We start from the raw sequence: 15,891 nt of genomic DNA on the forward strand, positions 1-15,891 counted from the left end.
TGAAGTGGTAACAATTAACCATTGAGGTGTTTGGCCAGGTGGCACATGTATTGGCCAATTAGCTCATGTAGTGTAATTTTGAATGGCAGTGTTTTGAAATGGCAAACGTGACTTTATGTCAGATTGTTGTGTCTTATGCAGAGAACCGTGTGCAGTGCATTTAATAAGTGCCATTATGAATTGCAAAATGTGTGTAAAGCAGAAAATGTGTTTAGACTTTTGGAGACTTGAGAAGAGGTTTTGCTCTCTGTGTGTCAGTTTAAATAATTGTGCTGTGGATGTCATTTTAGTGTGTTAGCAATTGGAAAAAACTGTGATACTGCGAAATTGTGAAAATTATGATAATGCCCTCTAGTGGAAAAGCTGTTTGACAAGACTGCCTGAAATTACAGCCTGTTTTGGTCAGATGGAGTTTTGGCCTGCCTGGTGACATCACCAGGTGGTAAATTAGTTAATAGACCAATAAGAAAGAGAGTTCCAAACCCCTCTGCCAATAATAGCTCGTTTTTAGTTTTCCCCTCCCCACTCAAACCACTTCCAGAAAGTCCTAGCAAAATTCTTGCTTGAGAAATTGCTCTTTGGTAAGAAGCTTTCTTTTTTTACATGGAACCTGGGAACTAGCCACTAGGGGCAACAGTAAGCATCGGCCTCTGATTCCAAAGGTTCCAAGTCTGAAACCAGCAATAGAAAGTTGTTTGAGATTTTTGAATTCGGAGTAAACGCCTAACCTTAAGATTTCGGAGTTAATGCCTCAACTTAACCTTAAACACTTTGAAATTTGAGAAACATGGATGAATGTGTCTAATTATGACGTGAGACTGTGAGAGATTGTTGATAGTGGCTTCCGAACAGCGCCCCGTCTGCTACCCAGTCATTTTAGAATAGTCGTCCCACTTTTAAGGCTACACTGCCATCTAATGGCAAAATAACTTGCAAAACATAAAATAACAAAATATTGTATAATTTACAAAGAAAGGACTGGATAACACAATTTACTCTTACATTCACTGTACTTTGTTAGACTTTACATTCAAAATAAAATCAGATAAAATAGCATGTGTGATCTTTGCAGTCGGCCTACATTTCCCATGACTAGAAGGGCTGTCTGTGCGCGCGGACTCTTTGCACAGCTCCTGCGCGTCCAATTTCACTGATCTGTAAACAACTGGGATGGGACCAACACATGCTATGTGGTCTGTACTTATATGTTTGGGTGATGATGATGCGAACGTGTGCATCTGCTGAAAAGAATGTTGCTTATGCATTTAACCTTGGTTTTATTTTGGCTTAAAGGAGACGCAACAAAGTGGTAACGCGACATGGCCCGTGCAAATAGTTAGGTTTACTATAGCTTTAAGAATGCAAAAATAGTGTCTGGTTCTTTAAAAATGGATATGGTTTATTATTATAGTAGGAATTAAGGAAAGTTTTTATTATTGATCAATAAATGAACGCTTATAATTTGCGGACTAGGCCCGAATTCTGTGAATTATGTCACAGTCGGATTACGGCCTTTAGCTAGCAATCCAAGCGCTTTCATCGATGTTATATCAAATGTAATCATTTGTTTACTGTCAGTACAGTATCAGAGAAAGTAATAAATACGGTCCGGGACAAAAGGGTAAGAACCGGGAACACGCGGTGATGGAGCCGCAAATCACCCAAATCAGCGATAACAATAAAAGGGAAGAGCCCGAGGATGACAAGGCCACGGTACAATCCCCGGCCTCGAGTGCAGCGATCACCCCGCGCAGGACTTCGAGAGGCCGAGGAGTCGGCCGGAAGAAGGGGGTTTCTCCTTCGCCGTGTACGAATGGAGCAACACCAGGCACTCCGAGTTCTGGACGAGTGTTACGGGACCGGTCTACACGAACACTACCAGCTTGGTTGCAGAGCGAGAAGAGTGACGATGCAGAAGAATCGAGCCCTGACAAAGCCGTAAACCGCCGGAGGAAGGCTGCTTGTCCACGACCCAGGAAAAATGCCTCCTCCGCAGCTTCAACAGAGAGTACCGGAGAGGTCGGGGATGACAGTAGTCAAGCTCATGAGTACGTTCGTATACGCCTTTAGTACACCATAAATTGTAATATAGCCGTGTCCTCTGCAATAAACGTAACATCTTTACATGCCTGTGAAATTGTTAGCCAGCCAAGTTTGCTTGTCAACATTTTACGGCCATAAAACCGGTTGTATGCATTGCTGCTAATTGTATACCCTGACATGTACGTATTCCAGCACAGTTCCTTTAAAAAGGGAGGAGGAAGAGGGAGGGGTAATACCTGGTTTTAATGTCTAATGTTCTTTACCTGTCCTCCCATTACCGGTGTGAGCGGTTTTGTCAAGTTGCAACCTGTATGTAGCAGTCTTGAATGATATCAACTCATGATTATGGCACATTGTACATAGCTAGATTAACAGAAAGTCAGCCGAGAAGTTATCACTATTTTGATAACTCTTTCTCTGCAGCTCAGGGGACCCAAGGAAACCCACTGATGTCCAAGGTAGGTGACCACCCTCATGCATTGCTTGATAAACCTAGACAAAGATATGTGGCTACAGTAACAAACTAGTAAGACACACCTTGAATTAGTGTTCTAATTCAAGGTGTGTATGATGGCACTCACTTTGCCCTTTCCAGCCCACCCTCACTCACAGAATGCTCAGACGCGTGCCAAGGCCCCTTCTGCCCGGGGTGCCAGGGGGTCCGCCAAGCCTGTGTGCAAGAGTGAGCCTGGCACCGACAACCCAACCGGTAGGCACACCAACCAGCTAAATTATGTTTGGGATTAAACTGAGTGGGCTAAGAACGTCTTGGTTTGCATGGACACCTGGGGTTTGATTTTTCTGGTCGGTTACATCAACTCTGTGGGGGTTGGGCCGTTCCCGAGACAGAGGGGAATGTGTCATCCTGAAAAAACCCAATCAAATTGTAATTGTTGTATTGGCATTGTGTGATAATGTTTTATTTTTTCCAGTGGAGGCGGAAGCAAAGGTAGTTGCAAAGAAGACAGTTAGGATGTGAGTATACACATGCATTTCAAATCAAATTTTATTAGTCACATGCGCCAAATACAGCAGGTATACCTTACAGTGAAATGCTTACTTACGCTCCGCTAACCAACAATGCAGTTTAAAAAAATACGGATAAGAATAAGAAATAAAATTTGAAGAGCAGCAGTAAAATAACAATAGCGAGACTATATACACGGGGGTACCAGTACAGAGTCAATGTGCGGGGGCACCGGTTAGTTGAGGTGAATAAACTAACCGCATTCTTACTTATCTCATGGCTGGATGGCTGTGTGTGTGCGTGTGCGTATGAAAGAGGTTTGGGTCTGTGCTGCCGTAGTAACACGGACTCCTCTCGCCTCAGTGAGAAAAAAGAGGAGAATGAAGAAGATGTTCTCTTGGGAGGAGAAGATGAGTCTCCTTTCCAAGATGACCCTAAAGACCTCAGCTTCCAGCCACAGTCTCAGAGGTAATGTTGGCGAGACAGCAGTGTGTGTGAATCAGTATAGGCAATAATCAATAGTCCACGTACAGTTGCAGTTGGAAGTTAACATACACCTTTGCCAAATACATAAACTCAGTTTTTCGCAATTCCTGACATAAAAAAAAAAAAAGCCCTGTCTTAGATCAGTTAGGATCACCACTTTATTTTAAGACTGTGAAATGTCAGAATAATAGTAGAGAGTGATTTATTTCAGCTTTTATTTCTTTCATCACATTCCCAGTGGGTCATAAGTTTACATGCTACCAAATACTAATTGAGTGTATTGCCTTTAAATTGTTTAACTTGGGTCAAACGTTTCGGGTAGCCTTCAACAAGCTTCCCACAATGAGTTGGGTGAATTTTGGCCCATTCCTCCTGACAGAGCTGGTTTAACTGAGTCAGGTTTGTAGGCACACGCTTATTCAGTTCTGCCCACAAGTTTTCTATAGGATTGAGTGTAGGGCTTTGTGATGGCCACTCCAATACCTTGACTTTGTTGTCTTTCAGCCATTTTGCCACAACTTTGGGAGTATGCTTGGGAGTCCATTTGGAAGACCCATTTGCGACCAAGCTTTAACTTCCTGACTGATGTCTTGAGATGTTGCTTCAATATAGCCACATCATTTTCCATCTTCATGAAACATGATGCTGCCACCCCCGTACTTCATGGTTGGGATGGTGTTCTTCGGCTTGCAGCCCCCCCCCCCTTTGTCCTCCAAACATAATGATGGTCATTATGGCCAAACAGTTCTATTTTTGTTTCATCAGACCAGAGGACATTTCTCCAAAAAGTACAATCTTTGTCCCCATGTGCAGTTCCAAACTGTAGTCTGGCTTTTTTATGGCAGTTTTGGAGCAGTGGCTTCTTCCTCGCTGAGCAGCCTTTCGGGTTATGTCGATTTAGGACTCGTTTTACTGTGGATACAGATACTTTTGAACCTGTTTTCGTGTCTCCTTCCTGAGCGGTATGACGGTTGCATGGTCCCATGGTGTTTATACTGCGTACTACTGTTTGTACAGATGAATGTGGTACCTTCAGGCATTTGTAAATTGCTCCCAAGGATGAACCAGACTTGTGGTCTTCCATTTTCTTCTGAGGTCTTGGCTGATTTCTTTAGATTTTCCCATAATGTCAAGCAAAGAGGCACTGAGTTTGAAGGTAGGCCTTGAAATACATCCACAAGTACACCTCCAATTGACTCAAATGATGTCAATTAGCCGAACAGAAGCTTCTAAAGCCATGACATAATTTTCTGGTATTTTCCAAGCTGTTTAAAGACATAGTCAACTTAGTGTACATAAACTTCTGACCCACTGGAATTGTGATACAGTGAATTATAAGTGAAATAATCTGTCTGGAAACAATTGTTGGAAAAATTACGTGTCATGCACAAAGAAGATGTCCAAACCGACTTGCCAAAACTATAGTTTGTTAACAATTAATTGGTGGAGTGGTTGAAAAACGAGTTTTAATGACTCCAACATAAGTGTATGTAAACCTGACTTCAACTGTACATGTTTAACAAGTGGAGGTGTGGTAGGATCATTGTGTGTGTACGGCTATGAGTTTGAGCACTGTGCTTGTGTTACAGTGGGGAAATCAGCAGTGATGATGACATTCCCTTCAGAGATGACCTCAACGACCAGAGCTACAACCCGGAGGCTGAGACTACTAGGTGTGTATGTGTGTCGTAATGCTTTCCCTTTGGGAGTGTGTGTGTGTGTGCATGTCAGCTCCAATGTATTATTCCCTTTGTGTGAATGGGTGTGCGTATGCATATAAATGTTTGCGTGTGTTTTTGTGTGCGTTTTACCCATGTGACCTGTCTGTTGACCTTCCAAATGGATCCTCTGTCTCTTAGGGATGCCCCCAAACCACGGCGCAAACCCCCTCCGAGACAGAAAGAGAAAAAAGAGAAGGAGCCAGGAATCAAGATAGAGGGCACAGACGTGAAGCTGGAGAACGAGTTCGGAGAGGGGGATTTGCCCAGAAAGTATGCCCCCCCCCCCCGATTCTCCCAAAGTGTGCACTTGCACTCTCCCCATCATGTATTTAAAAGCATTGGAAGTGGCGGGCGTTTCCACCATTGTTAAATCCATAAAGGAAAGTGTGCAATTTCAGACTTCAAAGGACGGATGTGCAAGGGTAGACTTCTGTCACTTTGGGAATTTGAATTGGATCTGGCATTGGTTTGTTCTCTTGATTTTTAACTCCTTGCTTGAATAGAGTTCTCCAACTTATTTTATTCTCTCTCTCCCTCAGGAGAGGCAGGCGAAGGAAAGATGATAAAAGTCCCCGGCTCCCAAAAAGAAGGTAAAGTTGACATTACTGTTCAACTGCAACAATACTCGTTATTCATTATTTTACAGTCAACTAAGAAAAACATTAGTGAGATCATATGTATAAAAGCTGAACCCTCACCTTTGACATACATGATGATTGACATGCATGATTGACAGTTCTGTCGTGTCCCGCCCCCACAGGAAGAAGCCCCCGGTGCAGTACGTGCGCTGTGAGATGGAGGGGTGTGGCACAGTCCTGGCTCACCCTCGCTACTTGCAGGTCTGCCATAGCAACTGTAGTGGTCGCCATAGCGACGATGAAGCGCACAAGCTATTCTGAGATTGAGTTGTGCACGAACAGGGTTGGGGTCGATTTCAATTCAGATTTTTTTTTCTTCAATGCATGCAATTGAATTTCAATTTCACTTCCTGAATTGGCTGTTGAAATGGAATTGACCCCAACGCAGGTGAATAGTATTAAGCTTTTTTTCCCTGTCCTTCGTCTCTCTCGCTGACTCTCTTTTTCCTGTAATTCCCAGCACCATATTAAGTACCAGCACCTTTTGAAGAAGAAGTTTGTATGTCCTCACCCATCCTGCGGAAGACTCTTCAGGCTGCAGAAACAGCTACTTCGCCATGCCAAGCACCACACCGGTAAACACACACACACACGTAGAGATCCACATTCAGACACACTGAATGCTAACTATCCTCACTTAACATTGACATGCACACACAAGTACAGTATACATGCAATCACAGAAGCAGCGCTTGACCTGTCATTGTTTTCTGTGATGAGCTACTGCTAACTCTCTCTGTTCCCTCTCTCAGACCAGAGGGACTACATCTGCGAATTCTGCGCCCGCGCCTTCAAGAGCTCCCACAACCTGGCTGTGCACCGCATGATCCACACCGGAGAGAAACCACTGCAGTGAGTTTCCATCGCCAACCTCATTTATTTGTTTGCCTGGTTGTTAATTCATTCATTCCATCCATTTATTTAAATGTTGCACCTGTCCGTACCTGCACCTCATCTGACCCCCTGAATTTACCCCCCGTCCCCCCGTCCCCCCCCCCCCCCCCCCCCCCGTCCCTTTCTCTTTTACGTTCTACTTCACTTGCTCTCACTTCCTGTAGATGTGAGATCTGCGGCTTCACCTGCCGCCAGAAGGCATCCCTCAATTGGCACATGAAGAAGCACGACGCTGATGCCACCTACCAGTTCTCCTGCTCCATCTGTAACAAGAAGTTTGAGAAGAAGGACAGTGTGGTGGCCCACAAGGCCAAGAGCCACCCGGAGGTGCTCATCGCAGAGGCCCTGGCGGCCAACGCAGGGGCCCTCATCACTACCCCCGCCTCCCTGCTGGAGGCCTCGGGAGTGGGTTGTGTCGGGAACCAGGGGGAGCTGGTACGACTGGAGCCCGCCCAGCAGGTGACCCAAGTGGGTGAACAAGTGACCCACATGGGGCAACAGGTAGCTCAGATGGGTCAGGTGAGCCACCAGGTGGTAGTAGTGAGTCAGGACCAGGGACTCCATGCCATGCAGATGCCCCTGACCATCGCCCTGTCACCCATCGACCCCCCATCGCCCTCCGACACCCAGCAGCAGCAGACCCACCACACCCTCCAGCTCCAGATGCCCCTTCATTTTGTTCAGCAGGTGGCGGCCACTTCCCCGCAGCAGCAGCAGGCCCAGATGCAGCAACTGGCCCTTCATTCCGGCTCGGTAGTGACCCAGCAGCATCAGCCCCAGCAGCTCCAGCAAATGACCCTGCAGTCTTATCAGCAGCAGCAACAGAATCAGCAGCCACAGATTCTCCACATGACCTTCCAGACCGTCGACGGGTCGCAGACGCATCTCCAGCAGATCCCCTTGTTAGCCACCCCCCAGCAACTCCAAACCCTCCAGAGTAGCTCCCATATTTCTACCGCCAACCTCCCTCTCTTGGCCCAGGTCCAACCCCAACTTCAACCTCCGCCCCAAACTCAGGACATTCAGCTTCAGGACCCAACCACTGTGGGTTGTAGCGAAAGCTACGCTCTGGACGATTCTGTTCTCGCTGCCTCCTCTCCTTCCGCTAACACCCTTCAACAGTGTGAGACTGTACGGGAGGGAGAGGTAGTTTGGGAAGGGGGCGGAGAGGGGGACGGAGTGGTTGAGGGGGATGTCTTGACCGATGCCACAGAGGTGCACATGCAACATGTACTTATCTAGAGTAGTCGGTTGGGGGGGGGGGGGACTAGCCTGGAAATTCAAACTGAATTCAGCTGTTTCACTTTACGATGACTAATTAGGAAAGTGAAACAACATAACGTGATTCGGTTTGGATTTCGAGGTTAGGGGAAACTGGGAAAGACGGTAATAAAGGGAGAGGTCTAGCTATGTCCCTCCTAATGTATTGTGGCACCATTTGAAATATATAGGATCACAGAAATATGTATTTATAGTCACTTTTGGTAGCTTTTTAGATCTACCCGCATCAGGGCAGGTGTGTGTGTGTGAGTTGTTGCCTTTGTACATAAAGTGATGTAGCCATCTATACCCATCAACTGGCCTTCTGTGTTTGTGTGTTTAGCGTTTTCATCAGAAGAGGCTGGTGGGAGGAGCTATAGGAGGACGGGCTCATTGTAATGGCTGGAATGGAATCGATGGAACCGAGTCAAACACGTTCCCGTGTTTGGTGTGTTTGACGCCGTTCCATAGTTTCCTTTCCAGCCATTACAATGAACCCCTCCCACCATCCTCATGATACTAGTATCACAATACTACGGTCCTCAATTTTCCATGGCAAACAAACACAGTTTTGTTTCTAACAGTAGGGCCTAGATTCTATCAGATCCGCCCTAGCCAACACCCTTGTAGTGGTGGTGTTGGAGGTGGAACTGCGTTAGAGCTGTTCAATCTACAAGCGGCTTATGCCATTATCCCTAGAGTTGACATTGGCTGCATGGAATCACATCGAAAGAAATCCCCATGCAGCCTTGTTTACAAGTTAGAAAACACTGGAATGTGAGATGTAGCCTTATCTAGCCTAAACCTTGATTAGGTTGATTGGAAATCATTCAACGAAAGGAGGATTTCTGAGTCATTATTTCTATATAGCCTACACTTTCTCATTCTGAACATCTAATGCAAGTGGGATGGGTGTGTGCTCACTGATTTGACAGCTCTAACGCCGTTACGCCGCCAAAACACCAGCTAAGCGGGTGTTAACGATCACTTGATCTGATTGAATCAAGCCTATAGATCGGGCATGCATCGGCAAAGCCTGGGCAGAGGAACTCGCTCAGAGACGGACAGTTTATGGCAATGTTAGAGGTCGTGGAAATCGCATTCAAAGTAAATGCTGCATATGTCGGAATTGACTTCAATGTCAACCGCTTTCGGACCTTCCACAGTCCACTCCATATTTTATCCTGGCTTTATCCAACTAAATATACATTTTATTGCAAAAACATCAAATGATGTAAAAATATTTATTTCAGACATAGATCCTTCTACATTATCTTACAAATTGTCAATATAAAAGGGAAATGATCAAGTTGATATTTTATAGTATGATAGCTATCCCCAGCTTCTGAACAGCACAACATGTAGAGAAATGTTCATGTATGTCTGCCCTCTTGTGGCCACATTGTGTATGGCATGTGTTGAGGCCTATATACGATTTCAGGAAGATCTTGCTTCAGCTACAAGGAATTGTGTCAAGTACATGGTAAGTGATTTGAATCTCGGTTTATGTGTCCGGTGTCTACCAGTGGTCCACAAAAAAATAACTCACCCTGTGGGCCCCCGGGATAAGGTTTAAAGGACACTAAGCTACATCTTCTCATAGGTCAGTTGGTGTCCACAGGTTTTACAGACCTTCCTGTAGAGATCCTCCTCTTCAACCACTAGCTCCTCAGGGCCGTACTCGTGCTGGTGAGCACTGGTGTCCTTTGTCCACACGCTTCTCCTCACTGCACGACACAGCTCGGTTCACAACAGACTAAATAACAATCTAAAACATTTAATATGAATAAATAAGCCGAAATAAACATAAGTGATACTGGCAAGCTCAGTGTGCAGGTTTATCGTTTAAATCAAAAAAGAAACAAAACTGCATCACCCACAATCCACCGGAGGTGGTATGTTTGATCTATATTAGGTGACTTGCGTGGCCGTGTGTCTGCGTGAGGATCAGAACACAGTTGATCTGTTGTCTGTAAAGCCAATTGTCTGTCTCAATCCCAGTATTTTAATTCATGTTTATAAAAAATTGTTCACAATTTTTTTTTTTTAAGTGTTACTGACCTTTGAGTTGAAGCGTTTCTGCACCTCCCTGTTTTCTCTGGACTCCTCGGACCACCCCACCTCTAAGGAGCGTTTCTGCTCTCTAGCCAACTGCATGCGGAATTGTCAGACCAAGCAGACATGGCGCCCAGGCTAACTCAACACTGTCTACACTACTAGTACATTACATGTGATATTTTTGTCATGTAGCAGATGCTCTTATCAAGAGCAACTTACGGTCAATGCAGAGTGCTAGGAGTCAGTCAGCCAAGGTTCCCTAGTCAGTAAAAAAAAACACCCTTGATTATTGTTGTCACTGATTGTTTCTTGTGACAATCTTGATAATTGTTTGTTATTGATATGGCCATTGTTTCAGGTAGCTGGGCTATAGAAAGAAACTGACTCCCCTTAGCCACTGGCATTTGCTATGGCATGAATCCATACGGGGGCACACATGAACCAATGGATCTTATCTTTGACAGATGAGAGCATAGCTGCTAGATAGATGACCTCTGATAGACGTTGACATAACGCAACAGTTATGACCTTGCTGCCTCCTGCCATGTTTGATTAGTTATACATTTACATACCTGGTTGATGCACCACCTTATTCCCCCTTTGCTCCTCCTGTCCCTCCTCTTCTTCAATGAAGAACCCTCCTCGAGAGTCTGTTTTTTTGCGACTTTAGCCGAGGTGCCACCCCCCTCTCCTGCCAATAGTCCGCTAGCCAGTTGGGCTTGCCTCAGCATCAGAGCCCGCTGTCTGTTCCATTCAATCTTGGCTTTCATTGCAGTTTTTGGCTGGAGAAGCATCAATCGCCAGTGTATGGGGCTCCAATAGATCCATCCCAAAAAGCAGGAGCTAAGTGTGTGTGTGCTTACATTGGGACTGATGCCGAAGTGTGTTGCAACTGATCAAAAAAAGTAACCCTGTGCTGCCTCTCCTTTCAATCTTTCTCTAATCAAGAAAAGCCGTTTAAATTAATGATTATATTTTCCTAAACTCGATCCATAACTTTATTTGTATCTCCAGTTCCTATGTCCATTTATCATTAAGTGATCACGAAAACACAAATAACAAACATTTAAAGCGTTTATTTAACAATGATAAAATGTAGCTTATATTTCCAACGGACAGTTTCTTCCAAAAGGAATACGTTTTCAATGAAACTACAAAAACTTCTCATGTACAAACTACCAATCTGAAGTATATGTACTGGACTGAACAGAGGTTTGGAAGTGTGGTATAGTTATCCTATCTTGCATACTGACAAGCGGTGTATAGAATACTCTCTGGCTGTAGTCTGATTAGTTTGCACTTGCTCACTCGTAAGCATGGGTAGGGAGAAGTTTAAACCATATTTTACACCAGTCCATTCCTTTTACATCCATGGGGGGGAGTAAATGAGTGCAGAATAATGGTACAAAATTGGAACACATTCCCATTTTCTCTGTCACACACTAAAACAATGTGAGTGTACACGCACGCACGCACGCACGCACACACGCACACACGCACACACACACACACACACAGTGTATTGCTGCTGACAGTATTCCTGTACAAGTCGCTCAGTTCAAATTGACCTGTTCTCTCTTCCTCTGCATTGCATAATTCTTCAACGCCCTTTTAGGAGGCACTAGGGTGTTACTCAGCCCTACTCTCCTCTTCCTAGACTGCTGACCCTCCTCCTCTTCAGGGTCTCCTCCCTGGTTGTGGTGAAAGTTCTGGCGACCCATGTATGAAGAGCCTCCTGCGTTGGACTCAGCTTGGTGCGATCCGGGAGCGTCATCCGCAGGGGGGTCATAGTCATTGGGAATGATGGAGCTCTGGAGATCGCTGTCGTGGGCAAACTTGCATTTGATCCCGAACCTGCAGCGTCCGTCCTTCCTGTACGCCACACACATCCTCTTGCCCCCTATCTGGGAGGGCCGGGCCTGCACTGTGAGAGGGACGTGCTTCTGCAAGACGTTGAGCTTCTGGTCGGCTTGAGCCTTGAAGGGGTTGGCGAATACGCCACTCTTGGACGAGGCCCCGAGGGGGGGAGGGGGGAGTTTGTGGGAGAGGGAGCTAGGGGGTGCGGGGAGGAGAAGGGTCCGGGACTCTGCGGGGGGACCCATACAGACAGGAGGAGGGCGTTTTGGTTGTAGTTGAGATACGGGGTCCACCTCTTCCTCTGGATAGGAGTCACAGTCCGACTCACTGGAGGCTGACCCGGACTCTAGGAGGAAATTGCGGCCCTTTTTCTGGGTCTGTCCATCCACCTTGCTCTCAGTCCTTCAAAGAAAAAACATGTATAAATGGACTGGTATACTAGCTGTAGTGTTATTCAAAAAAAGATTTAAAGGACTTCTCAATCTGGAAATATTTAACTTGACTGGAAGATGAAATCATATCTGGTTTGGGTAGCAAGACCAATCACAACACTCCTCTCCATAGAGAACAATAGTAATGGCATCTTTTTGTAGGCACCAACTCATGGTTCATTGGACAAAGCCTATGGGGAAATGAATGGCGTTTTCAGAGGGTTTTTGGTTAACTGCCAAAAATAAGGTCTGTGGTAAACACAGGCTTAGGAGATCTTATATGTTTTGTTCCTTGACATAATCTTCATCAGCTAACGTCACTTTTTGTCCATTTTGAAACATTTATGTAATCAAAACAAGCATAAAGCACAAAGGCGTCATAATTCAAAGGTAACGTTAACTAATATGTGTCTAGTGGAGTATGCATTAGAGATACGAAACAGCAAAATACTAATCCTTGTTTAATTAAGTTTTCTCCTTAAGGGGTTTTACATAACATGTTCTACTCTGATTTAGCCACTGTCTCCTGTATTCCTGACCCAGAATTGGCTCTAGAAAATGTATATGTATTCCTCTGACAAATAAACACACCCCTTTTAAAACAATTTAGAGTCAAAGATAGCGCCGAAGAAAACCAAAGGTTAGATCTATCTGAACTCATTCAGATGAGAAATCAGGCCTGGGCTAAAGCAAGGAAAACACTCTCCAAAGTTTTTTATTTTTCTAAAGTAAGTTTTTTTATTTGTTAAAAAAGTTTGAAATATCCAATAAATTTCGTTCCACTTCATGATTGTGTCCCACTTGTTGTTGATTCTTCACAAAAAATTACAGTTTTATATCTTTATGTTTGAAGCCTGAAATGTGGCAAAAGGTTGAAAAGTTCAAGGGGGCCGAATACTTTCGCAAGGCACTGTATATACACACACATTATATATATATATATATATATAAATAATGTGTGTGTATATATATATATATGTATATATATATATATATATATATATACATATGTATGTATGTATGTATGTATATATATAATGTATGTATGTATGCATGTATGTATATACACACACACAATATATATATATATATATATATATATATATATGCATACATGAATGTGCAAGTAGAGATACTGGGGTGCAAAGGAGCAAGATAAATAAATATGAGTAGGTGTTCTAAAACTTTTAACCGGTAGTGTACATTTAGAATACATTTCAAAGATAAGAAAGATCTTAGCTGAGAATTAATAAAGAATTCAAATATTTTAGCGGTTAACTGTATGGATTAAAGGCAACATTGAGATGACCTCTTCATTGACCTGTCAAGGGCTTTCGATACAGTTCATCACTCACTGCTAATTCAGAGGCTTTCCTCAATTGGCCTAGACCAGTAAATGTAACTATTTAAAAAATGACTTGACAGATAGAACTCAATGTCTATCTACTGATGGTGTTAAATCAGGTTTCCTGGATGTTAAAAAAGGTGTCCCGCAGTGGTCAATTTTGGGTCATGTACTTTTTACATTAAATTGCAACCTGATATGCCAATGATACTGTTGTGTACTCTATTGCCCCCACAGTTGAGCAGGCTGTATTTGAACTACAGTCTGCCATCATTGTATTATAGAAAAACTTTATTGACCTGAAATGAGTATACATAAGTATATGTTGTTCTCTAGAGAGCATAAAAATAACTCTGATGATTTAAGCATATGTACTTTGGATGGTGTCCATATTGATCGTGTCCCTGCATCTGGATAGACAAAAATCTGTCTTTTAAAAAGCATATTGCCAAGTTAGTTAAGAAGCTGAGAATAAAAATGAGCTTCTTCTATAGGTGCTGCCTCTCGCTAAGTAGTAGAAAACGGATTATTCAGTCGACGTTCCTATCGGCCATAGACTATGGCATCATCATCTATACTAGGAACACAGCTGCCACTTCATTAGAGCCGTTAGATGCAGTTTATCATAGCGCATTATTATGGCCAACAATTGTAGGACTCATCACTGCATTCTCTACCAGAAAGTTGCTTGGCCCTCTTTTATGTCACGTAGGTTGATACATTGCTATGTTTTCATTCATAAAGCTATTTTACAATAAGTCCCACTGTACCCAATATCTTTACTAAACTTTAGACATACGAGTTACCACACTGGGTCTCAGGGATGGCTAACTGGAAATTCCTTTGGTCTGAGTTATGTAAATCATCTTGTAGTTTTTTTGCACCTTATTTATGGAACAATCTTCCAAATGTTCTTAAATGTGTTGTGTTGGTGCCTCTAGCACAATTCAGAGAGCTGATTGAGGACCTTAGTACAAATGAATGTGTTTGTTTTTTATGACCGTGTTTTTCTTTCTGCTTGCTTTTTGTATTTATATGTTGATGTGTGTATTTTCTGTCATTTATGCAACCCAGGGCTCATCTGTAAAATAGAGCTTGGTCTCAATATGACTCCCTGATAAAATAAAGGTTAGATTAAATAAAACTGACTGATATTATCTCATAGAACAAAACATATAAGATCTCCTAAACCTGTGTTAACCTCAGACCTTATTTTCTGCATTTATCCCCAAACCCTATTTTTTCCCCATAGGAATTGCTGAACGAACCAGGTAACTCATTTCCGGGTTTTAGGACTACAAACTGGCGAGCTCTATGAAACACAAGTCAATCTTTTCAATTAATCTTCCACAAACAAAGGTTTGCTAAATTGTATTCCTGAATTGTAACTTACTTCTTGTTGTTTACAATATCCCCATCGCTGTCAGAATCTGAGGACACGCCGTAGCCGACGAGAGAATTCATGTCAGCTTGCTGATAGCCTTTACGTTAACAGGCTAACGTAATGTTAGCTAGTAGCTATATTTGTTTCTCTCTTCGTCCTTGTTTCGCTTTAATCCAGTCACAAATTGCGGTCTGCGTTTTATGTTTGATTGAACTGGCAGTTATAATCCGTATGAAGATGTTTGTTGCTCAATACATGTATGAATTGTTGTATTTCTGTTGTTGGTGTAGCTACAATTTGCTAATCCAAAAGAAAGTGTCAGCAACACTAAAAAAGTACTTCTGGGTCACGGAATTTCGAAAATATTCCAAATAAATAAAAGTTCCCCACGTAATAGTATAAAAGAGCACGTAACCTGTACATTTTCATGATATATGAGCAATAATTGTCTAAACAATAATTAACAATAACTCATATGTGTTCATAATGAAGTGATATTTGCATTACATTTGGGTTTTAAAACAAGGTCAAATAAATGCCCCCAATGCAAACACTGTATATGAAATACATATTGGTTTATAGAGAGAACTATTCTACGTGCCGATGTAAAAGTGGGATTGGGACTCTTCACTGGTATCTGTAGAGTCTATATATGGTGTTATTTCATGGGGGATTGGGGTCTATATGGCCAGCCACACGTTCTACTCTACCCACACCATTGGTTCCAATGCAATACACTATAGGCTTATAAATTACATATTGGCTTATAGAGTGAAAACTATTATTAAAAGTGAGGCAGTATCCTAG

General features: G+C 43.2%; 2 protein-coding genes across 3 annotated transcripts; one reads left to right on the forward strand and one right to left on the reverse strand.

The window, feature by feature from the left end:
• Positions 1-1,288: 1,288 nt before the first annotated feature.
• Positions 1,289-8,326, forward strand: LOC106602675 (uncharacterized). Of its 2 annotated transcripts, none has more exons than XM_014195427.3 (12): positions 1,289-2,048; positions 2,467-2,501; positions 2,639-2,752; positions 2,976-3,018; positions 3,326-3,478; positions 5,086-5,169; positions 5,356-5,487; positions 5,757-5,807; positions 5,978-6,056; positions 6,316-6,430; positions 6,608-6,707; positions 6,914-8,326. In XM_014195427.3, exons 1-12 carry the CDS (start codon positions 1,645-1,647, stop codon positions 7,989-7,991), a joined length of 2,388 nt encoding a protein of 795 aa, XP_014050902.1. In that variant the 5' UTR covers positions 1,289-1,644; the 3' UTR covers positions 7,992-8,326. The 2 variants fall into 2 exon arrangements, with proteins under 2 accessions (XP_014050902.1, XP_014050903.1); XM_014195428.3 differs by having other exon boundaries at positions 1,291-2,048; positions 3,374-3,478.
• Positions 8,327-11,128: 2,802 nt separating this feature from the next.
• Positions 11,129-15,420, reverse strand: LOC106602676 (uncharacterized). The gene is made up of 2 exons (XM_014195429.2): positions 15,094-15,420; positions 11,129-12,326 (listed from the first exon to the last, which is right to left on the reverse strand). Exons 1-2 carry the CDS (start codon positions 15,162-15,164, stop codon positions 11,621-11,623), a joined length of 777 nt encoding a protein of 258 aa, XP_014050904.1. The 5' UTR covers positions 15,165-15,420; the 3' UTR covers positions 11,129-11,620.
• Positions 15,421-15,891: the final 471 nt, after the last annotated feature.

The sequence above is a fragment of the Salmo salar genome, chromosome 04, assembly GCF_965601325.2.
Source record: "Salmo salar chromosome 04, fSalSal1, whole genome shotgun sequence".
Lineage (NCBI taxonomy): Eukaryota > Metazoa > Chordata > Actinopteri > Salmoniformes > Salmonidae > Salmo > Salmo salar.

Excerpts from the sequence above, each read along its gene's own strand:
- LOC106602675 (XM_014195427.3), top strand. The coding sequence starts at position 1,645 with ATGGAGCCGCAAATCACCCAAATCAGCGATAACAATAAAAGGGAAGAG. Across the intron at positions 2,049-2,466 it reads GACAGTAGTCAAGCTCATGA|CTCAGGGGACCCAAGGAAAC; the intron begins GTACGTTCGTAT and ends CTTTCTCTGCAG. Across the intron at positions 3,019-3,325 it reads GCAAAGAAGACAGTTAGGAT|AGGTTTGGGTCTGTGCTGCC; the intron begins GTGAGTATACAC and ends TGCGTATGAAAG.
- LOC106602676 (XM_014195429.2), bottom strand. The coding sequence starts at position 15,164 with ATGAATTCTCTCGTCGGCTACGGCGTGTCCTCAGATTCTGACAGCGAT. Across the intron at positions 12,327-15,093 it reads GATATTGTAAACAACAAGAA|GACTGAGAGCAAGGTGGATG; the intron begins GTAAGTTACAAT and ends TTTTCTTTGAAG.